The sequence below is a fragment of the Oryzias latipes genome, chromosome 9 (assembly GCF_053564925.1).
Source record: "Oryzias latipes strain Hd-rR chromosome 9, Olatipes_Hd-rR_3.1".
In the NCBI taxonomy this organism is placed as follows: Eukaryota; Metazoa; Chordata; class Actinopteri; order Beloniformes; family Adrianichthyidae; genus Oryzias; species Oryzias latipes.
Genome location: NC_136245.1, coordinates 25,557,748 through 25,581,912, shown reverse-complemented (window position 1 = coordinate 25,581,912; position 24,165 = coordinate 25,557,748). Strand labels below are relative to the sequence as shown.

General features: G+C 37.8%; 1 protein-coding gene across 6 annotated transcripts in view; it reads right to left on the bottom strand.

Annotated features, from left to right (window-relative positions):
• The window catches only part of grid2 (glutamate receptor, ionotropic, delta 2), a 591,201-nt gene that overhangs the window by 50,911 nt on the left and 516,125 nt on the right, over positions 1-24,165 (bottom strand). For all 6 annotated transcript variants that reach the window (XR_002873852.2, XR_013658170.1, XM_078953108.1 and 3 more), the window contains one exon: positions 22,228-22,423. Coding sequence is in view for 4 of the 6 variants with exons in the window: in XM_078953108.1 (XP_078809234.1) it covers positions 22,228-22,423 (196 nt within the window). In the remaining 2 variants the exon portion in view is untranslated. The remainder of the gene's footprint in view (positions 1-22,227; positions 22,424-24,165) is intronic.

Below are 24,165 nucleotides of genomic sequence, written 5' to 3'. Positions count from 1 at the left end.
GGTGAAGGAGAGGAGTAATTGGAGACAGATGTTAGAGAGACGGATCAGTGAGCCAAAACTAAGAAGCCATCCATAATAGGATTTGGCACAAAAACATATTGTTTTAGTTAGAGTTTTTTTTAAATATATTTTTCATCCACTATGGAATTTGATTTCAAGTTTCTTCCTCTTCAAGTGATGAATCATTTATTTTTTGGAGTGTCGTGTTATTGTGTCAATTCTGCTGGCAGCATGTATGTTGTGCATATGTGACCTGTGGCACTAACACTGACTTATACAGCTCTTTTAGGACTCTGTTTCCTGGCAACACAGCAACCTACAGAAGATCCTATTCTATAAGACAGATATGAAGCTTAAATAGCTTAATTCAACAGAGATTATCCCCCTTGTTACTTCAGAAGGATAATTGATCACAAACACACTAAGTACAGATTAGTGCCTCATGCTGCTTTAACCCTACACTGTTGGTTGTCCTTCTTGGCTGCACTTGATTATTTTCTCACCATTCTCAGTGCAAACCTTTCCTCTGTTTGCTCTTTTCTATTAAGGATGGATATTGTATCTCGTTGTCTAAGTTACTAACTTGCAGATTTATACACGTTTTATACTCGGCTCAAACTGCAGCAGATCATCTTGATCATGTCTATATGCCTAAATACATTGAGTTCCAGTGATGTAACCAGTGAGTGTATTTTTTTAACATGAAAGGTTTTGTAAGAGCATTCCAGTTCAATTACTATTGTCAGTGGTCCAAATGTGCAAGAAGTCCAGAATAATGGAGGTTTACAGTGATGCTTGATCACTTTTTCAAATAAATGTATAGGTGGAGGAACCCTGAAAAAAGTTGTTTGCCACTGATTGCCCACTTTGACCAGCAGGTGGATTGAAGTCCTTTTTAACATGTGTCATGTCTGAAATTGGAAGTTGTTCCCTGAACTTTACCAGAGCATTTGAATGCATGTGACAAAAAGATAAAATCCCCTCAAATAGGGCTTCAAGATCAATAACAGTGTGATGCAGGCATTCTAAACACACGCAAACACCCACAGGCACATAAAGGTCTCCATAAATAATGCATAATTAAATGACACGCTGCGGAGAGCCCATAATTCGGAAGTATGACTCAAGTGCTAAGACGATGGATTTAAATTTGACACATACACAAAGTTTGGCCTTTTCTTGAATTGGTGAGAAAAGCATTGAATAATAATTGAGTAACACGTTTGAGACAAACAAGCAGGAAGTAAGACTACAATCTATGTGACAAAATTGTCAAACATTTTTAATATCCTTCTTTTCTTTTTTTGCAAGTGAGCTAATCCCTTTTTAAACCATTCCAGTGTACGAAAGATAAAGCCTACATTTTAACATAACAGAAAAGTGTTAGTGTCTTTGCAAAGTTTAAGGCCTGATACAAAATGCTTTATGAACATGTGATTTGAGTCATAGAATGGTAGAGGATTATCTCCAATCTAGGGGGCCAGCATTGTCTGGCCAATAAAAGTGAAGGGGAAGATGAGATCACTTGATGAAGAGGCCAATCAGACACAAACAACACATAGAGCGACAATATCAGGATTTTATTTTGCTGAGCTCCTTCTCTGGAGTTTTTCGATCAGTTAGAGCTTATGACCCTACAAACATTTTTAGTGATCCTGTAGTAAAAAAGTTCCTGAAGTGCAGGAGTTAAATCTGTTTGATGCAGAGTCAACCAGTTCAAGCTCGGACTACAGAATTAGACTGAAGAGTCATTGCTGCCCTACCCCTCTGGCTCCTCCCGATTGCTCCAACTGTACGGGCATTAGAAGCTGTAGTGGTGTGCGAAAGATTTTTTTCAAGGAGGAACAGTAGTGATTTAAAGCTGGCTATCCCTCTGCCGGTCGGACCGGCGATAACTGACAATGTCATCGAGCGGTAGTAACGTCCAAACTTAAAAACAATATTTTTTCTATATCTCTCTACTTGGAGGGATGAATGTAGGGATAGGGGGATGCTGTAGGGGTAGGTAATTAATCAGATTCATCCTAGTAAAGAGAAATATAGTTTCAAAATATGAGGAAGAAGTGCTTTGGCAGTGATGTTCCCTTTACTTATCAACAGAACTACAAAAAAGATCAAGTAATAAACCAACGAAAGAGACAACGTTTGGCAATGTTTTAAAAGTAATATGTTCAAGGAAAAAGAAGCTTTGATTTTGACCAAAAGAGGTGGAATTGGTGAATCTGCTCATGAAAAACAGGCAGTGACTGGTGTGCAAACATGGAATGAGACTAAACTTGATAGAACTAGGAGGTCAGATAGACTCAAGAAGAAGAACTGTGGTGTGTGACATCTTGAATTTCAGTTGTCTTCTCTGCTTAAAATGTTTAACAAAACATCCAAGTAGCTTTATCTAAGTAGCTTCATGGGTGAGCTGTAAAATGTTTTAAAGAAGAAAACTGAAATGAGTCAATTTCAAGACAATGTCATGTCACGTGGATGACTGAGAATCATACAGTTGTATGACATGAAGGAGCCACAAAAATTCAAATCCATTTCTTATTTGTTCCTAGAATATTCTATACTCTTACTCCATAAACACCAAAACAAAAATGCAAAAAACATGAAAGAGCATAAAATATTTGCAGAGAAACTCTTAGACTTCCTTATTTCTGTTTGCAGCTGACAGATATGACTGCTTTCATGTAGAAATACAGCAGGGAAACAGGTCTGGGGACTTTTTTTTCAAAGTCCTGTCTCAATGAGCTGCCAGTGTTTTGTTTTTTAGTTTTTGCATAGGTATGTTGCTGCTCCACAATATAGTGTCAATCCTATTATGTTTTCCCTTTTGTTTCTTTTAAGCCTATTGTAACAAATATTTCAAAAAATGTTTGAATTAAAAATAAATGAGCCAAAAACATGCTTAATGTCCATCGGTTCCCCAACTTTTCTCTAGTGAACTGGTTCTATCCCAGTGTTTCTGCCTCCTCTCCCCCTCATTCATTCAGTTGTGCTTGGTAGACATATTAAATGTGTGAACCTTGTCTACCACCTTGCCTCTCACAGGATCAGTGACTGACTTCAAGGCCATCACAGATTACAGAACGTCTCACCCTGTCTGCACCAATGAGACCCAAAAAAAATAATAAAAAACGCAAGAGGACTTCATCTGACAGCTCAAATATGTCTAGTTATCCTTCACAAAGTTGAAAGATAAACAAGTTACTTTCTGCATCTCCCAAGTCATTTCACAACAATACTGCAAAACATAATACTTCTAGACATTTTGGAAAATGTACATTCTAGCAACCTGATAACAGACGACAGGTAAAAATTTGAGAGAAGATGCCAGGGTGCAGCTGGTAATTCTTGGGAGTTCGGTTGACACTGTAGAAATGGAATAACACTGGAATTAATAATAGCGGCTTAAAATTGTTAGTCTGGTTCACAATCACTACTGTGCTGCAACTAAAACTATGATTTTCAGACCCAGAACATCACTCTGCTTTATTTCCATACGACTTATGTCACATCTCCCCTTTGGAAAGTGGAAACATAAAGCAGCAACTAAATCCTGACTTTCTGTATATATACTCTAAATTGTGGGTGTCAATATAGCTTGAAGTGACCGAACAAATAACACTAAAGAAACAAAATTATTTTACATAGGCTATTTTGGCAAGATTAATCAATGGGAACCAGAATCCAGATTGCAGTAGGATTGCAGATGTTAAGATTGTAAAACTCCTCACTACACATCCACTTTTCTCAGACAGACAGGAACATTTTATTACTTTTTCTCTTGTTTTTAAACTCGCTAAGTTCAAACCTTCGTAGAAGAACAAGTCCTGTATTATAGAATGAAAAAAAAGGCCTGATCGCAAAAGAACATTTATGTAACTCTGGCAAACTCAACGTGACATCTCTGTACACGGTACAAAGGAGATTGATTGACAAGATCAACAGTCAATCAAGATGCAAAACACAATATGCTATAAAAAAAATGAAAGAAATAACTTTGACACAGTAAGAATTGCAAAAATGCAAAAAAACTGTTTTTTTGGACATAACTTACATGAATTATTTTTAAAATAAAGGTTGATGTAAAGATAAATAGGATTACAATCAGAAAACAACCATTCAACATTTCGTAGCTTTTTCAAACTGTCATATGTCTTTAAGAATGTAAAAGTTACAATGAAAAGTAGAGAGTCTGTTTAGACGAGTTTTAACCAGAACCATGGGAAATAACTAGTTATGATTCCGAAGAGAGAAAATAACGGCTGATACATTTAGAAGCTTTTCCAGCAACAGATTTAAGTGAAGTCAGAGCTGCTCCATTTTCTCTCTAGGGTAATTAAAGGAGGATGACTTATTTTTCCCCAGTCCTTGCTGTTCATCCCACAATGGTTTCAAAGAAATGTCACCTGTACAACCATACAATATTGCTTGAGGAAATTGACAAGTTATTTGTCCGGACCAAAAAATCTAACATAGAAGAGAACCGTACTATCATTTGTAGAAATGTGCAGAGAAGCTGACAAGCTGCAAGAATTTTTCATACGAGTGGGATTAATAAGAATATGTCCACAGCCATAACCACACAGGATTAATAAGCAGCTGGGGCCAGGTGCATTAATGGTTCATAAACACCATACATACATCTTTTAACTAAATACAAAGGGCTTTTCATAAAGGAAGCGGAGGTGAGAGCATGTGACCAATTACATATCACTTAGATCAAACGTAGGAATCATTTTAAAGGTTTTAGCCAGGTTTAGTGGTAAGCATATGGTTTATTGGTTATACATTTCAAAGTTTGTTAGAAAAAATCTGGATATTCATGTCTTTCATTTTCCAGTCATTTTCCTTTGATAAAAATCCTGCTTGTACTAATATGCATTTTCATCTTGTCTTGCTTTGCTTCATAATTCACTTTGGGTAATTATGTTGGGCAAAAAAAAAAGTAATAAAACTTGAGACTTACAGATTTAGAGTCCCACTCCAACCATCTTTTGATCTATTTTCAAACATTACCAGTGTTCTTTTAATTATAACTATGTTGTTTTTCTCCAAAAATACCCCAAAAATCAGTTTTTTTCAGGGACATTGTTTCTGCAGAGCGGTAGGAGTTCATTAGAAATTCACCTCTCAGTTGTGGGGAGGACATTGGTGTGTAGTAACCCCGCCCCCACTTACTGTTACTGAACTGCTTACATGCCACTGATATGGGAGTGGCGAGTGATTTTGGAGCTATACAGCCATTCAGTTCTCAGCCAGATACCAGCTTGGCCAAAAAAAAACAAAGACGTACATGAATTTTGTTGTCTGCAAGTGAATGCATCAGCTTTTGGACCACCTAGCGTATTTTCCACATCACAACTACAAGGATTTTTCCAACTGCACTTTTTGTCTGCTCTTGATTCACAATGATTTGAATAAAGATATAATTAAAAAGAAGTTTTAGGCTTCATTTTCTTTATATCTGTCCTCCATCATCAGAAAAATGACACAAGAACATGTTAAAAACACAAAAAAATAATTTTCAGCAGAGTGGCTCTTTAAGTCTCATGAGAAAAAGTTGACTTTACAGCATTAAAGTTTAAATATATTTTCAAGTGTTTGCAAGAGTAAAGTACAAGAACAAAGTAATGAATGTTGAGAATGTGAGTGGTGCCACAAAATATGCACGTAGTTTGTTCATGAAAAAATAATTTTATTATAGCTTTTTTATATTTTTAACCCTAAACCTAAAAATATTTTTTAAGATTAGATGATTAGAATACTTAGTCAACGTGTCTGCATTCTTCCAAATATAAACAGTTCCTAACGAACTGATGTCTAAGTCTACGTGCATTACAAAGAACATGATGAAGCCCAGGAGGATGCAGCTTCCACCAATCGCTTCCAAAACTTTATTTTATGCGAACAAACAGTTTTTGAAAAAAACAGGAGATAATGGTAGGTGATAGGAAGTTTTATGTCTTTGCATTGGTGCAAGTGTTGAGAACTGTATTGAGCACGATGCTTTAGGCTTGTTCTTGCTAAAACAAAAAAGAGGGGCCGCTTCTAATCTACAACTAAGAGTTTCTTTTGCAGGATTAAATCTGAGGTAACCATTAAAATTGTTATAGGATGTATTAAAGCAACTGGGTATTACAGAGAAAAAAATCTCTAATTTACAAAAACCTGAATCACAGTTCAATAAAAACCTGAACGGTTGTTATGTCTGTGCTGAAAATTGCAGTTTCTGTCCTCATAGACATTGATCTACTTGGTATGCATGGATTGCAGTTGCGTTAGCATCGGCTGTGAAACTGGGAATGAGCTTGCCATTTTAAAGTCTGCACTTGGTTATTACACATACATTTCTAAGTCGACTTATGCAGCTCATGAAGGAAGAGAGCAGTGAAGGAAATACTGCAGGGAGGAAATGATTTCTGCTTTAACTACATGGCAAGACATCTTATATGTATGTGTCACAGGAAGCGCAGAAAGGGGTCATGACAGTGGTGCAGCACTGAAACTTTGAGTGAATCTGCCACTGTATATGAGAACACATGTACAGACATGGATTGTTCTTTTTTTTTTCCGTACTGCAGACACCAGACAATAGTGGTAAGTGTGAAGGTACAATTTACAGCCTTCACACTGTCATTCACTCAACTTGAAACTGAGTTGTGTCTGTGATAGGGTCTGAAAAAGATTTTTGCTTCTCACACAGACATTCTTCTGTTATATAGAAATACTTCAAGTGCTACTGCAAGTTTAGAAATCATTCAGCGTTGAAAGGTTCTCAGCTCTTATGATACAAAAACAAGCAGGTAACTTTAGTTTGCCTAGTTTTAGCAATTTGTTTTAATATCCTCGAGTTTTTTTGGACATCTCTGTAAATAGTTTTGGTATGTGACCGATGCTGTACAAATACATGTCTTGCTTTGAATATTTTATTTTCAAAGTCATATTGTTACAAGTCCTTCTCTGAAGTACCTCTGATACAATTAAGCACAATTAACTCAATCAACCAATCAAATCAAATAAAAAACAGCTGCCTGGTTCAAGATGTCAAAGCGGTGCAAACCTCCTAAATCTTGCTCCAGTCTTTTTTTTTTTCTCAGTTCTATTCAGATATATGAAAAAAAAAGACTAAGGCTATGTCTGAATTCTCTCCCTATTCCCGAACTACTAAATAACTATACAGTGCTGGTCTGTCAAGCTTACTACTCTTTTATTTCATTTGAAACGGCCAGTGTGACATCACCGAAGTGAAAATCGAATACGAGCATTTTACAACTGTTTATGAATCCACTGTTTTCTGAAGATGAAAACGTTAATGGTTTATTTGAAAAAAAAAAAAAACTTTTAAACTTTTTCTTTAAAAAAAAAAATGTTACAGACAAAATTCATCGTGGTCTATTTTCGCCAATGTTTTTCGCAGAGACTTCTGGGAAATTTTTAGGGAACTCAATTTTGGAATTGTAGATTTGGAAGGCACTTTGGTGTCATATAATTTCAGCCGGTCACAAACCACAAATATTTCTCCCCCATGATCAATTTTCAAACAATTTCACTTTTGTAAAATTAAAAGCAGGCTACCTATAAGTCAATACCAAATCCCAAGTCCCTGATTGGTCAAAGTTCGACCTGGTGTAAGTTTAAGAAAAAAATTAAAGCAGTGAGCATGGTGTTTGAATTGTTTCTAAAATCTAGGGTACTATGTAGTCTTGCACTATATTAGTAGGAAGTAGTGAGAGAATTCGGACATGGCTGTAGATTCGGACACCCCCACAAAATGGTGAATAACCAGCCCTCCCTTGTCCGTCCCCTGCCCCCTCCACAAACACACACAAACAATGATCCCACAAACAATGAATACTTATAAAAGTAAATTCTAAAAGAAACTGAAAGCTTGGCTCCGCTGTGAGGAAATAGTATCAGAGGAAACATCACCACAGTGCCCACCCAGACCAGGACAGCAATGGGGCCCTCTACACAGCCGTAAGATTGCAATGTCAGACCCCAACCACCCCAACAAAGGGCGACGACGGCAGCAACGACCCCAGACCGAACCTGGCAACCCCTGGCGCAAAACCTGGGCCACACAACCTTAAAAGGAAGATGTTCAAATGTAATACATAATATGTATGTGAAAACATAAATGAAAAATAACATTAAATCCACAGAATAAATTCTAATTTAGAAAATACTAAATAATAAAACTAATAAATAATTCATACATGAGCATTTAAGAATATCTAAAAGTAAATCTGGGGCATTGAATTTGTTAACTATCCACTTTTTGTTTTAAGTGATTAGTCCTCATTCTATCTTTGTTCATGCTGTTAGGCGCAATCTCGTCTCTACCCCATTTTTTTGTTTGTCTTTTTTACATTTAAGGTTCTTCATGTTTGAACTCAGCTTTTGCTTTTTATTATGTTCAGTTTTACTTAGTAATTTACGTTTCTTCCATTTGTATGACAGGCTGCATCAAACAGTTAGATGACATTTTTTTTTATTTTGTAATTAGGATAACACAGAAGTTATTCACTCTTTTTAAATTGAATTCTCTACTTTTCCCATCCCTATCACTCATTCAAACTTGTGCCATCCTTTATGTTTCTGACATCAGCCTCTTGCTTGGCTTCACTCCAAATCCCTCTTCCCTTTCTGCCCAGTTCTTCCAACTGTGATGCATGGCTGTATGTGTTCTCCAAAAGTCCATTAGCTGCTGGCACTGGGCTGCCTCTTTTCCCTTAGAAAGAGATAAAGACGCAGAGTGTGGCTGCCCAGAGTGTCGCATGAAAGTGAGAGAACAGAAAAGCAAGGAGGAGAAGCAGAGACACAGTGAGAGAAAAGGTAAAGGGGACGTGAAAAAAATCTAACTGGACTCCGAACACATTGCTGGTAAAGAGAATGGAGGGAAGGTTTGGGATAGAGAGCACGAGATAAACGTACGGGAGAAAGGAATCCAGGAATAAAGAAAAAGCCATTGATCATTCAATGCAAGCAGAATTAAAATGGTACAAAGATGTGTTTTTGACAGGAAAAACAACCAAAAGATGCCAAATAATGGGGAACGTTGACAAATGGAATAGACAGGGTGAAGTAAGGATAAGAGAGCACGGTCAATTGTAACAAGATATCCTGCAACCAAGCCATTTATATCATGCAATCTTTTTCATTTTTCATTCGCTCCACCGCCTACTTTGTCACGGTAATTTATCTGCAATTGAGTAATTGAACTGGCTGTTTCCAGCGCTTTAAGAAGCACAAAGGAGTTAGTGATTTGTTCCCTATTTTTTTAATCTGCTTTCCTTCTCAGAGGTTACAATCTTATGCAACAATTTACTTTAAAGTCTCGTACACAACCCAGACCCAGCATACGAGTACCTGTTTAAAATTGTTTCTACACTGACCAAAAATATAAGCGCAACACTTTTGTCATTGCTCCCATTTTTTATGGCATGAACTCAAAGATGTGAAACATTTTCCACATAAGCAAAATAACCAGTTTTCTGAAATATTGTTCACAAATCTGTCTAAATCTGTGATTGTGAGCACTTCTCCTTTGACAAGACAATCCATCCCACCTCACAGGTGTGCCATATCAAGATGGTGATTAGACAGTATGATTATTGCACAGGTGTGCCTTAGACTGGCCACAAGAAAAGGCCACTCCGAAATCTTCAGTTGTATCACACAGCACAATGCCACAGATCTCGCAGGTTTTGAGGGAGCGTGGAATTGGCATGCTGATAGCAGGACTGTCCACCAGAGCTGTTGCTAGGGAATTCAATGTCTATTTCTCCACCATAAGCCGTCTCCAAAGGTGTTTCCGAGAATTTGGCAGCACATCCAACCGGCCTCACAACCGCAGACCACGTGCAACCACACCACCCCAAGACCCCCACATCCAGCATGTCCACCTCCAAGATCGTCTGAGACCAGCCACTCGGACAGCTGCTGAAATAATCGGTTTGCATAACCACAGAAATTCTGCACAAACTGTCAGAAACCGTCTCAGGGAAGTTCATCTGCATGCTCGTCATCCTCATCGAGGTCTCGACCTCACTCCAGTTCGTCGTCGTAATCGACTTGAGTGGGCAAATGCTCACATGCGATGGCGTCTGGCACGTTGGAGAGGTGTTCTCTTCATGGATGAATACCGGTTTACACTTTTCAGGGCAGATGGCAGAGTGTGTGGCGTCGTGTGGGTAAGCGGTTTTCTGATCTCAATGTTGTGGATCGAGTAGCCCATGGTAGTGGTGGGGTTATGGTATGGGCAGGCACATGTTATGGGCGACGAACACAGGTGCATTTCATTGATGGCATTTTGAATGCACAGAGATACCGTGACGAGATCCTGGGGCCCATTGTTGTGCCGTACATGCAACAACATCACCTCATGTTCCAGCATGATAATGCACGGCCCCATGTTGCAAGGATCTGTACACAATTCTTGGAAGCTGAAAACCTCCCAGTTCTTGCATGGCCAGCATACTCACCGGACATGTCACCCATTGAGCATGTTTGGGATGCTCTGGATCGGCGTAAACAACAGCGTGTTCCAGTTCCTGCCAATATCCAGCTACTTTGCACAGCCATTGAAGAAGAGTGGACCAACATTCCACAGGCCACAATTGACAACCTGATCAACTCTATGCGAAGGAGATGTGTCGCACTTCATGAGGCAAATGGTGGTCACACCAGATACTGACTGGTTGTCTGAGTCCCCTGACCTCCTCAATAAAACAAAACTGAAAATTTCAGAGTAGCCTTTTCTTGTGGCCAGTCTAAGGCACACCTGTGCAATAATCATGCGGTCTAATCAGCATCTTGATATGGCACACCTGTGAGGTGGGATGGATTGTCTTGGCAAAGGAGAAGTGCTCACAATCACAGATTTAGACAGATTTGTGAACAATATTTCAGAAAACTGGTTATTTTGTGTATGTGGAAAATGTTTCACATCTTTGAGTTCATACCATAAAAAATGGGAGCAATAAAAAAAGTGTTGTGTTTATATTTTTGGTCAGTGTATTAAGCAGTTGATTATTAGTTTGATGTTGTTAACTTTATGTTTTTTTAATTTTTTTTATGTTGTTAACTTTAGACACGTTGAAGAAGTTTGCCTTTGCAGCTTTAATGTTTTTCTCTTTGAAGTTTGTGACTGCATATTTTTCTCTGCAGGTCCAGTGGATCTTCAACTTCTATAGTAGACAAAGCCAGAGTGGAAGCAAAGTGCAGTCCATAAATATTGCATTGCGACAAAGTTTAGTTCTCATTAAAGAGGATTTTTCTTTTAAGCTATGTTCAAACCAGACATGTGATGCTTAACCAATGGTGTTGACACTGAACAAGTAGGGAGGGGCATCTCTTTTATTTTTTTTTCTACCGTTTACTAGCACGTGTCCTTAAGCTACAGTTGAAATAGGCTTGGTACTGAATGCCAAAGCAGTGCAACTTTCGCAAATCTTGCTCCAGGCGTTTTCTTTCAAAGCTCTGTCACGATATTTGAAAGTCTTGATGTCACATAATTTCAGCTAAGCACAAATCACATTTAATAATTTCTCCATCATAAATTTTCAAACGGCTGGCACTTTCGTGATTTAAAAGGGACACCATCAATACGTCAATACCAAATCTGAGTCTCTATTGGGTCAAAGTTCAACTTGGTTAACTTTTAACTGATGTTCATTGGCGTGCATTTTGTACGTAGTGCCCAAAAAACGATTGTAGGAAGTTGTGTAACGATGCGAAAATGCGAGAGTTTGGAACACGGAAATGTGCATATATGCGGGTTTACATACACTATTAATTGAAAGTGGTCGCTTGAATACATCTTTCTGAGGCTGGTGTGAAAATAGCTTTTGGCAAATAACACGACATTGGGGTTAAGTCAGTGAGACCCTTAGGATTCCACTGTAAAGTATATTTCAATTTTTGTATGTGTAGTTATGGAAAACAAGCTATGACATCTTAGCTGTCATAACTGTTGCTACGGTTGTGAACTAAGTCATTTGTTGAGGCAAGTTGATAAATTTCCTCTTACTGTAGTTTAAGATAGCTGTATCTGTCTTTGTTTTCTTGGCAACAGGTGAACAACCTGATACTTTTTTTTTCCTCCACCCACTATGCTTTGACAGTCTTTTGTTCAGCTTCAAATAAAGAAAAAACAAGATCATTTTTCTTGAACTTAACCTTACTTGCTCCAACCTTTACGTTGTGATTAGTACACTCAAAAAGGAAATTTCCAGAATATTTTGATGCAGACTTTTCTTGAACTTGCAATAGATTTTTTCTTTCTTTCTAACTGGCACTCGGGCTATAAAGTAAACAGCCCAAAAATAATACTCCTGATCAGCCACTCCAGTACAGGTATAAATGAAACAAAACAAAAATAATTTAAAAAAAGTTATTTGATTTCAGCTGCCTTCTGACTTTAGAGTGGCTACTGATGCAGTTTGGTTGAATTAAACAGCTCTTCCAGTATATTTGTGTTATTAACTTGTAAAGATGTGCTGAATTCCAAAGGAATGCCCAAACTACCCAGCCATCAAGTCTTCATAATTTGTAGAAATAAAGACAGCCGAGATGTTTTTTTTCTGGTATTAGTCAAGGTGCTGCTGGTATTCAAACTAAAGCTAAAGAAAAAAAACTAGCGGTATCCCCACTAAATAATAAAGGCATGGTCAACATCTAGAGTAAAAAATTGAGTCAAGAGCACCAGCAGACAGGGGTTAAAGGTTTAAAAAAAAGAAGAACAGAAAGGTAGGAGCTGGAGGGCTCATGGGGGAAAGTCAAGTATAAGTCTCGTAGTGTTAGGAAACCTTGACACCAAAAGGCATTGCTCATGAAAAGTCAAACGCTCTTCTAACAGAAGCTCTGTAGCGTTCTGTCACCCCAGAACAGCTGGGCCACCCCGCTCAGTAACCTTAGCAACTCCCGGACCAATGGCTGCTTGGCAGGAGGTCTTCAAAGAAAGTGACACTGACATAAAACATGCACACTCAGAGAACTCTGCAGCGTCATTTAGCATGATTTGAATGGTGAACAGACTGGCCTCAGTAAGTTAAGAGGACATCAAAGTGTCCTTGCACACGCCTTAAAGAATACAGGCTTCACACTTGGCCTCTGAAGATGTGCTGTTTTCCATTTCGTTTTGCTTCCTGCTTTTTCACTAACTAATGAAGAGAGAGGTAGAGCTCAGGTGTTCTTAAAGTCATAATCCGTGGATAATTAATTTAACACAAATGCATACTTTGAGCTTCTAGCAATTATATAGCACATTAAGTCAGTCTTTTATATGAAAAGCAAAGAAAACTGTCTTCCTTTGCTAAGATGATTTATCAAAAAATGGAAAATAATCAATTGGTTTAAGCCATTTCCTATAACCGAATACAATCTCCTATCCACAGCATTTAACACGTTGCGTGATATTATTTATTTAAATGTAAAACATGCAAATTATTATTTCAAATGGATGTGAGCCCTCAGTTGGGATTGACTGTACCACTTCATAACTGTGTGACAGCACATTTCTGGTTAGTTGTGCAGGATTTTTCCCCTTTTTAGGCTGCTGGTGTACGTGAGTTTCTCAAGATTCAACAACAACATTTCAGTCAGAGTGAGCTACGGACTTTTGACTGTAACCTATTGATTTTCCTTTGCTTTTTGGACAGATGACCTCACATTTGTAGCATTTGTTCAACGGCTCAATAGCAAGAGCGGAAAAGCTATTGTGATCCTAGAACAAACTCATTTTGCTCACCACATTTTCGGAGAGGGGGCAACACACAGACCACCCTTAAGGGCTGTCTGTGGGAGAAACATAGGCAAACCTGTATGGGACCCACATGTGGCCCACATAAAAGTTCAAGATCCTACATGGCTTGGTGAGCCCGTAGAGGGAACTTGCTCATGCACATTTTTATTCCCACAGACATGCAGCAAGTGATAGCTAATAGGGAACGTAAAGAACACAAAGTAAGGACGTTGTAAATGAGACGCAGGCATGTTGTTTGGATTTTTCCATTATTTCAACCCCCCCAAACCCTGTGCACTACGCAAGGGGCCTGTTAGTGCTGTTCAAGTTGTGTGTGCGCTCTTCTTGTGTCCGATTGAGCGTTCCGTGCTTGCAGCCTCATTACTAGAAATTAGGAAATTAGACAAAGTGAAGTTGGTATGGGAGTCCATCGGGGTACTGAAGTATCACGTGCACATCATGTGCACGCAGCATTTGCATGAGGTCAGTAAAGAGCATCTTACTAATAACTAGAGTGCGGCCTTAAGGCACTGTAGGGCAGCATCACCCGTACGTCATAAGTGTGTGTAACTTACACTATTCTTACAAATACTTCCCGATATACACTCACCCCACACACAACAATCATTCCGTTTTTATGACGTCCCTTAACATGGGCGCACAAGCCTCAAAGGAACTGGAAGACACACCTGAGGTCCCTTTAAGATGCACCCGCACCTGACTGTAACCGTCCACCCAAAAACTCAGAGCACCCGTATGGGTTAACCCCTGTACGGGTGCATGTTACTGAGGCATAAAGTTAATCACACTGGCTTAAATTTTATTATTATGTTTGCCTGTTTTGTTGTTGAAATCCAGGAGTAACTTCACCTTGGGAGCCTTTCCATACCGGATTTATTTATCCAATTACTTTTTGTAATTTAACATGCTAAGATGCTTCATTGCTGACTTTGACAAATGAGTAACCTCGACTTTATCTCAAATGGCCATAACACTTATTACATTGTTGGAGGAATTTTCTTTCCCTCAAAGATCACTGCTCGTATGTGTTTCTTTCGTTTGCCACAAATCTAAAAGACGTAAAGCAAAAAAAACCCTAAGAGATCACACTAAAATATTACCATTTCTATCCCCGTGCCTTATTTTCATCTACATCCGCTGGTATCCACTCTTTGCTTCTTAATCCAGCCACCTCTTTTCTTAAACCTCCCTCTACATCCATCTACATTGGTTCAATCCTTGCTCCTATTTCTGTTTCTCTACTCCCTTACCTCTCTTTACCTACCTTCCTAAAACTCCTAGTTTTCTCTCTGTCTATTCCCCAAGCACCAATTCAGTAGCCATATCATCTCCCTTCCTTCCTCTCATCTCTCCTCTCCTTTTTCTCAATCGTTCTCTGGAGAGCTGTGATGGCTTCATTCAGGGCTGAAGGATCTGAGCAGGTCTTGGTTGATTTGCCATCAGCCCTATCTGGCAGAACAATCAGTATAATCTGTATTATCACCATTGGATTAATTAGGGTAAATTGGTAAAAGCCTAGCAGCTTATATAATAAAGCTTCTTACTTCCATTTTCCAGGGATATGTACGTATGTTTCAGTGGGGAAAACATGAGAATAATAATACAATCTCTAAAACAGTTATAAGGAATAAAACAAAAGATTACAGGAATTTGAAAAATGGTGCAACATTTCGACAAAATAAATATAGTTACGATATTTTTAATGGATAACAAAGTTGGAACTGACTGTGTAACTGCTCATTGATGGTGGTCTTAAACAGGTCAGCATGATTTCAGGGTGGTAATTAACTCATCTGAAATTTAAATTCCACAAATTGATACTTTTTTACAAATGGGCAGAAAAAAACACTCAACATAGCTCAGGTGTAATGCATTTTGCACAGTGTAATATCAAATTATCTGAAAACATAAATATGCATGAGTCATTTAATTCCATTTTTAAAATTTCCAAGATAATTTCAACCCCCTTTATTCCTCCTTCACCACTTTCACTCTGAGTGGTTTTTGACATATGTAATTCACAAATACCCGTATTTTACTGAAGCTGATGCTGCTGTGCTCAGGCTTAACTTGAACAAATTTCTATAATTTCCTGAATTTAGCTGCATTGAAGGTGAAAGTCATAAAAAAAGGAAATTACTCAAACTGGTTATCCACTCAAGACAAAAACCACTTGGCGTCAAGTGAGATTCTAAAAGCCTGACAGAGAACAGGAGTCATCTGTTGAAGCAAAGACACTTGCACTGGCTGGGTTAGTTAGTCTGTGTCTCTGTGAGCATGAAGCAGCAATATGTATGTAAATAAGCATGAAAATGTGAACGTTTCAGTGTGTTTTTACGAAAAATGAGCCTCACGCTACAAGAGTGTGACGCCGTTTCAGGACATAAAAGCCACTCGCGTAGAAATGTTCCCATTTCCATCCTGTTACGTGCATCGGACGAAAGCGTCTGATGAAAATAGTCTGTTTGGGGTTTTTACATTATGTGGCTTTTTTTTCTCATCAAAATTAAGTTTAAAATGTATTTCTGAGTATTTCCTTATTCAAATTGTTGTGAATTAGGAGAAAACAAAAAATGCCCTTCATTCAGCTTATTCATGCTCAAAAAGCTCTAAAACATAAAAGAGAGCAGTCTGCTGCTTCCTGAGACTCTTGAGGCTGAGAGGACTACAATGAGCAAAACACCAACCTAGAAGATGTAACATTGTCAAAAGTAAATGCAAAAAAACTTGATATTGAACACAGTTGGATGAGATCTACAGTCTAAGAACTTAGAACTCGCATTAACAAAGGTTGATCACTGAAAATGGAAGAGACATGTAAACCCAGTGACAGGCTGCTTTCTGGGAACTCGTCTGACTCCGTGTCAATATGTCACATGTTGAGATTCCCGTACAAACTTCATGATTCTTTTTTCATAGTCTATATGCTTTTGTACATTTATGTGTGCATGCACTTTAGTAAGTGACACAAGACACAACTCTGACAATGACCTCTGCTGACACGTAACATGGTGCTGCAGGGGCTTGAAACTGAAAAGAAGGAAAATCCATATGTGGAGACGGGAGACCGATGACAGGGACTAGGAGGAGGTTTATTGTGAAGGAAGAAAAAAATATAAAAAGAATGAGAGACAGGACCGAGAGGAGAGAAAGCCTGACACACAGCAGAGAAATGTATCAAGTTCTTAACCTCAGTGGAATTGAATAAAGCGAGGGGATTGCGATGAGGCACACAAACACATCCGAATAAATCAGCCAGAGACAGTGAACAGGAGATGCCTAAATGTGACTGACTCCTGGGGTCTGTTAATAACTTCATGGACCCCAATGCAGCTTCTAGCTAGGAAATGCCATTGTGAATGCTGTTTGAAGCCTTTCATGTTTATATTTTAGAACAAGACATTGTCAGGTTACTTCAAAATGGTGTTTCCAGGATTTTACAGTGACTTTTAATGCATATGTTCCTTAAAAGCTCCTATATCAAACAATCAATGAGGGACTATCTATACAGCACTTTTCATCAACATGCTATTAAACATTAAACATTGTTTTAATGCTGATGTATATCAGCATTAAAACAATTAAATAAAAAAAAATCATAAGACACAATAAATTAAAAGCATTGACAATGAAAGACAAAAATAAAAAGGAAGTAAACACTCTGGCTGAAGGCCGTGTCACACAGCCATTACGTACATTTTCTGCATTTTCCATGTATGATATTTCGGTCTTTCGTGATACATGCATGATATTCGTAATTCATAAGTGTTAATTGCATTTGTCATCCGTCGATGTGTGCAGGTGTTTCGTCGAGGGTTTTGGCTGAAGGATCTTTACGTGAATTACTTGAATTTGGTTTGGAGCTGTTCTGAAATTTTAGCACATTGAAATTACGCAGTTTATGCATGTTTTATGAAGTTCATACGCAACGGCTACATAAATCTTACGCAACTGTGCATGATTTTAGCGAGGTGAACACGCAAATTTGTGGCTTTTCACGACCATTCCACGTATGTCTAACGGACGTTTAATGCAAGTCCCACCGATGTATGACTTTAATTTTGTATATGTCACATTTAAATTATGCAATTGACGCACAAATCATTGAATTGCATCTCAACAGTGCAATAATCACACACAGTTCATGTTCTATGTTTATTTACGTTTTCTTTGCGTGGTTTATCCGTACTTCTTCCGTGGTTTTAACGTGGTTAATTCTTGATATATCTGTGAAAATTTAACATAAAAACCACAACTTTTCTCACTTTTTCTCACGTATATTCATGTATGACCAGTTTTCCTGCATGCAATATGCGCAAAATGTACGTAGTGACTGTGTGACACTGCCTTGAAATATAAGGAGGCACCGTATAGACTAAAAGATAGACAGGCTAAAAATGGACAAATGATAAACCATAAAAGCCATAAAATACTTAATAAAATAGCTCAATAAATACAGAATTGAATAAATTAATATTTTGATGGAATGAGTTACTCAGTTAAAAAGCTTTTAAGTAAGTAAAAAAAAACTCATTAAAATATAAACAGTGTTGGATGTTCTTGGTAATGTAACTTGAAATTACAAAAAAAAAAAAAAAACAAGAAAAAATTTGCCAAAAAGTGCGGTCCTATCCTTTTTGTTTATGAATGACCATGTAAATCATGTCATCAACGTGTGATGTGGATCTCACTAGAGGTTTAAATATACATGATAGCAGCGGAGTTCCTGACAGCAACGCTGCTCCAAGGAAACAAAAAACAGCTTGTTTCACTGTAGTTAACCATGGGGGACTAGGATTAGTGAACCACAAGTGTCTACCCTGAAGTCTTTGACTGAATAGAAATGCATAAGAAGCAGTGAAAGAGACAAAAAAGAAAAGATGAGAGAAAAAAACCATTGAAGAGGAGGAAACATTTGTGGTAACGAGTCAAAAAAAATAAGTTTTGGAAAAAAAACAATGACAAAGGTTTGAACATTGAGATTGATGTGTAAAGGAAACAAAGGCAATAAAGAAAAGGAAGGAACAAGACATAAAATATGAAGTCTGTTGAGTTAGTCCTTACTGGAACTCTGCAGGTGTCTCCTCTTTCATACAAAATTTATCAACCAGACCCAAATCCTACGAGATCTTTAATTAAAGATTTATTTGTGCTTCCTGCATTTCCTTCCTCTTTATGCTCCCTTGTCAATGAAAATCTATCCCTTTTAACTAATTTATTCGTTAGTCCAAGTTGTTATTTTCAAATAATCATAATAATAATCAGCCCAACTAATCCTGGAAGTATGTCAGCTGTGTTTGCCTTTGCACTTTTAATTTATTTTTTTTTTTACGTTTTTTGAAAGGTAAGCAAGACTATGAATCCTGGAAGTAACAAGGTTTTTGTAAAATTCTGTCAAAAATACATAATATAGAATTAAAAATCATACGTAGTTAGAAAACAGAATCAAAGAAAAGACTTCTGTTGACTTCTACTCAGTAGCGGAACTTGAGCGTTTTATATGGGGGGAGGCAGAGCAGAAGACTTTGGAAGAGTGGCAAATGAGCACAGCAGAACGGAAGGCCAACGCAAATGAAAAGGATGAACAAATATATATCTCAAAGGTTTTTTACATTTAATACTTCTTTATTCATTTGCAATGCAATTGACTCAGACATTGGGGGCCAATTGAGGAGGGCGATGCTTTTTGCTGAGGGGCTGTCCCTCAATCTCTCCCTTTTGCTCCGCCCCTGCTTCCACTTTATTAGAATATACAAAAATTAAGGCATAGAATAGGATCATACTATTAATAAAATCCCAAACTACAAAATTTTTGTATTATAGAGGTAAAAGTAGACCATTTTAAACTGAGGAGTAATGCTAAACTGCTGCTGATTCCTTTCAAGTGTACAGTAGAAGATTTATTTTGCACAAATCTACAAATGAACTATTAAAGGGATATTTTTGGCTTTGCTTTTTCACTTTGAATTACTTCTACTTAACTACCATGAACATATGGTGTTTTCTTACTATGCTAGAAGGAGCAAGTTGAGTCTGACTGCCTTATAGGCGGGTGATCAGGATGAGCTGTGTCAGATGTTAGCGAAACACTCGTGCTGAAATCAGGCCGAAGAGAACATTTTAGAAGAGCTGAGAGAGAGCAGCTGGAGCCAGATGGGTGCTGGGCACAGAGACATGGTTGATTTGAATAAAAAGGGAATGAATGCTCATCATTCAATCAGTGACAGTGGTCAGACTGCGAACGCTAAATGGCAAAAAGACCCCCGGATTATCGATGGTAGGCAGATTGGCCAATGAAAAGGCTTTTAAATACCTCAGGGTTATAATTTTTAACCTGCCAAAGTTGTAAGTTACAGTATTACATAACTGACTTTAAATAGTTTGTGACAAATTTTAAAAAGCATTTCCAAAAATGGTTGCAGGGGTTTCAATTTTCTCATGAGCTGCAGAGCCTTATGCTCTTCTATCTGTAATATTTTGCAGGCTGTATTGGATGACAGTGCTGTTCATGCACCAGCAGTATGTATTTATTAAATATGTATTCATATTTTGTATTTACACAAATATCAGTTTCATATCTAGTAAATATGTGATAAAAAAGATCATTATATATTTTAGGTGTGAGGGGGCCATTGCAGCTTGAAGGATTTTGTTTATAAAATCAGGAAGGCACCAAATGTAGCAACTTTGTCTTGAGCAAGAAGTCATAGTAGGATCATGAGAGGAAAGAGTAGAGTTCCCAGAATGTGCACAGAAACTAAGCTGCTCTTGGATATGTGATTGGCATTAGAAGGGATTATTAAACCAAACTTTCATAGCACTTTAGTGGAACTGCAAATAAACTCCATTTTCCCTCAGTTGCCTGAGGAAGGTTATGGCCCATTTCTGCTCTGTTCCAAAAAAAAGCCTCATCAATGGGGTTTAACAGACCACTGCAACCTTTATTACAAATTTGTATTGAATGGACACATTCTCACGCAAGTTTCAGAAAGACATCTCACACTGTTGTTAGTAAAAATATAATTCTTCATTCAACTTCTACATATACATTTAACACTTGTGCTATCCTATGGGGTCAAGATGAACATTGACACGTTCCCCCTACCATGACAAAGGTGGATAAAGGTGGAGAGGATTTCATGTAATCCATGGACACCAATGAAGAAAAAAGTTCAGCACACTGTCTTGTGGGGTTTAGATGACCCAACTCCCAATGATAAAGTCCCTAGGATAGCACAAGGGTGAAGATAAACTACAAGTAGATGTCATTTATTTTAAAATTTGTCTTAACCGCATCAACAAAGTGTTTTAATAGTTGTTAAATAAAACAGTATTTCAGGTATTTATAAAAACAACACACAGATTGAGTAAAGGGATTGAAAACATTTTAAATATATTTTGGGTGCATGGATGCTGTACTTTAATAACGGAATGGTTAATAGTAATAGTAGAAAAGTATCCTGTTTAGAAAAGAGTCAACACCTCAGATAAATAAAAAAACATATCCTTAGTAGGAAAAAACACACAAGTTCTTCAACGACACTTTTATGTATAATCAGATTCTTTCCTTTATCTTACCACTGAGTGTGTATTATTGATTGAAGAACACTTTGAGCATCAAGTGCATATTCCTTAAGTGCTACATAGTTGTACATAGTACCAATATGCAGTTATATACTGCTTAGTTTTATATATCTACATCACCTTCTATCACTTTAGCAATTTCACCCTAACTCTTCCAACATTGGCTCAAACTCAAATGTAATTTCATCCATAGGGGGAAGGAATACAGGCAGTTTATAATAAATGTAAAACGAGAGTTGGATCTGTGTAGATGAGACGCAGCTGTCAGGCACTTGTGATGCTGGGCAATCATCAAATGAATTCAATGTTGCAAAAGCTATCTGCGCATCGTTAACATCGTTTTGCATAATTTCATCTCTATCAACAAGGATGACCTTGGAGCATGAGCAGTGCGTTGGAACAGCAACAAAGGCAAGTCGGTATACAGTAAGAATTACAGGGCAGAATTCAGAATGCACACAGTTCAATACATTGTCCACAAGAGCAATTTTATTATTTTATTTTACAAGAAACTCAGTAAAATGAAAAAGCTCATGCTATGGCTTAAAAAAACCAAGAGTTTGTTCAGCTTAATTATAAGAGTAGGTGTAGTAGTTATACATTTTTATATTATTGCTATTTGGTATTGTGAAATTTGTAATTATCCCACCAGCAACTTCATAGACTCATTTCAGGCTTTATCTGATGATTGCTCCCAAAAACTCACATTTGACATAAACAAACATGACACTTAATTTAACTGTCATTGTCCTGCACCTGGTCCAAAAAAATGATACTCATTCATATGTAGTGTTTGTTTAATTAACCATTGTGATTTTAGATGTGTCAAAGGGTATTCATTTTGAACCAAGAATCAATTAAAAAGGTAAAAGGCCTACCTTGCGAATGCCTTCTTTTGAGTCCTCAACGCTATTATCTCCCGCTCCGGTGCGATTAATCATCCGCCACATCTGAGAGTACATGGCATCTCTCTCAAAGGGGTTCATGGCCTTGTAGCGCACCTGGTCGTATATAGCTGAATCCAGCACTGTACCGTAAGGGAGCTCGGTCTGCTTAGATAAGTCCTGTAGAGATCTACGAAAGGGCAGAAGGTAGACAGAGTTAAAAACCATGTATAGAGCAGACAGCTGATTCTAAAAAAGCTGCACAGGATCCACTGCACATGCAGAGAGATTTATAAAGGACAATACAAAACCTCCAACATTTGATCAAATGACTTCTGGCACTTCTGGTTTAAAATCTGTACCAATAAAAGAAACTGCTGAGAAGTTTTTTTCTTCCTGGGAGTCTGAAAGAAACTTTTCTCTAAGGAGACCAGAAACTAGAGTATAAAATGTAGCAAGCGACTTTGAGTGACCAGGCTGTGAAAGCTGAATGCACTAATCAGAAGGACCGCACATTTAATAGGCCTTTTCTCAGAGAAAGCCCAGATAGGAGTTTTTCCATTGGTAACAACCTCTATCCCTTTATTATTCTACTACAAATGTGTGAACAATTAGTTGTCTTAGAAGTTTTCCCACGTTATGGAATACTTTAAAGCTAAATAATCTATATTGTGGCACTTTCTGGCAGCCCCTCTGTTGGAGTCCCATAGGTATCTTTTAGTACAATTCAGGTAAAACTAATCTTTCCTTCCTATGTGCAAAGTATTACAAAGATGGTTAGGGACTTATAAGTTGTTCAAATGTTGAATGTTCCACCCTTATTAACTTTGTAGACTATTTAACCAAAAAATGATATGTTACACACTCGCCTGCACTAGATTCTTGTAACATTTTACATTTGATCCAAAGTACTACAGAACATGAACATCCTCATTCATGTGTAGAACCCTTCTCACACCAGCACTGAGGCCTAGATGGTGGAACAAACTACCAGACCTGGCATGTACAGCAGCTTCACCAAAAAAATAGAAAAAAAAATATGCATCATACTCTTTTGAAGGTTTTCTTATTGGGTCACAGATATTTCTTGCAACCAAGACCTTTTTATGTGATTTAGTACTAGGGACATGATTTTGAAACCAATACTGTTTGGTACCGGTGCCACGCCATCATTTTTCACCATACCGATAAGTTTCAGCCTTAACAGTATTGTTTGTGGTGTCGGGATAGCGGCGGGGAAACAGGGCGGACACAGCGTGCACTACTTTGTTTCAATGTGGCTTAAAAAGACGGGGCATTTATCCATCTGCTCACATTCCCTAACTCAGCCACATGTGTATTTCTCTGCTGTGTGTAAAAACAAATACAGGCGGACGGCAGATCGGCCACGAGCAAAAAGGTCCAAAGCCTGGATGTATTTTTTCAATGTAGATGTAGACAGCGCACTCTGTCTCAAATGTAACAAAAACGTGGCTTGTAAGCGCGGTAAAACCAGTAACCTGTCCAAACACCCCGCTAAAATACACCTTTTCCTGGTGGAAAGGTGCGTTTGACCGTCCAAGTGAGACGTCTAGCACCGGTACTGTTTTAATAGGTTTGTATGCTAGCGGTGCACACATGGAACACATGACTTAATTGTTTGTTTTTTTTGATCTTTTATCCATTTAACCCCTTCTTTTAATATAAAGTAGGGAGGAAATTAATATGACTACCAACATTGTAAAAAAACAAGCATTCATATTGTTCCCCAAGAATAATAAATTATCCGACACACAATGCAAAATGATTTGAAATGCAACATTGTGCATTTTTATTTCCACTGTTATTGTTCTTTGAAGTGAGGAGGCCATGAATGTACTCTGTATTTTGGATCTTAATTGCACTGTTTAGGATAATTTTATTTTTGTTCTCCAAATGACTTTAAATTAGTAT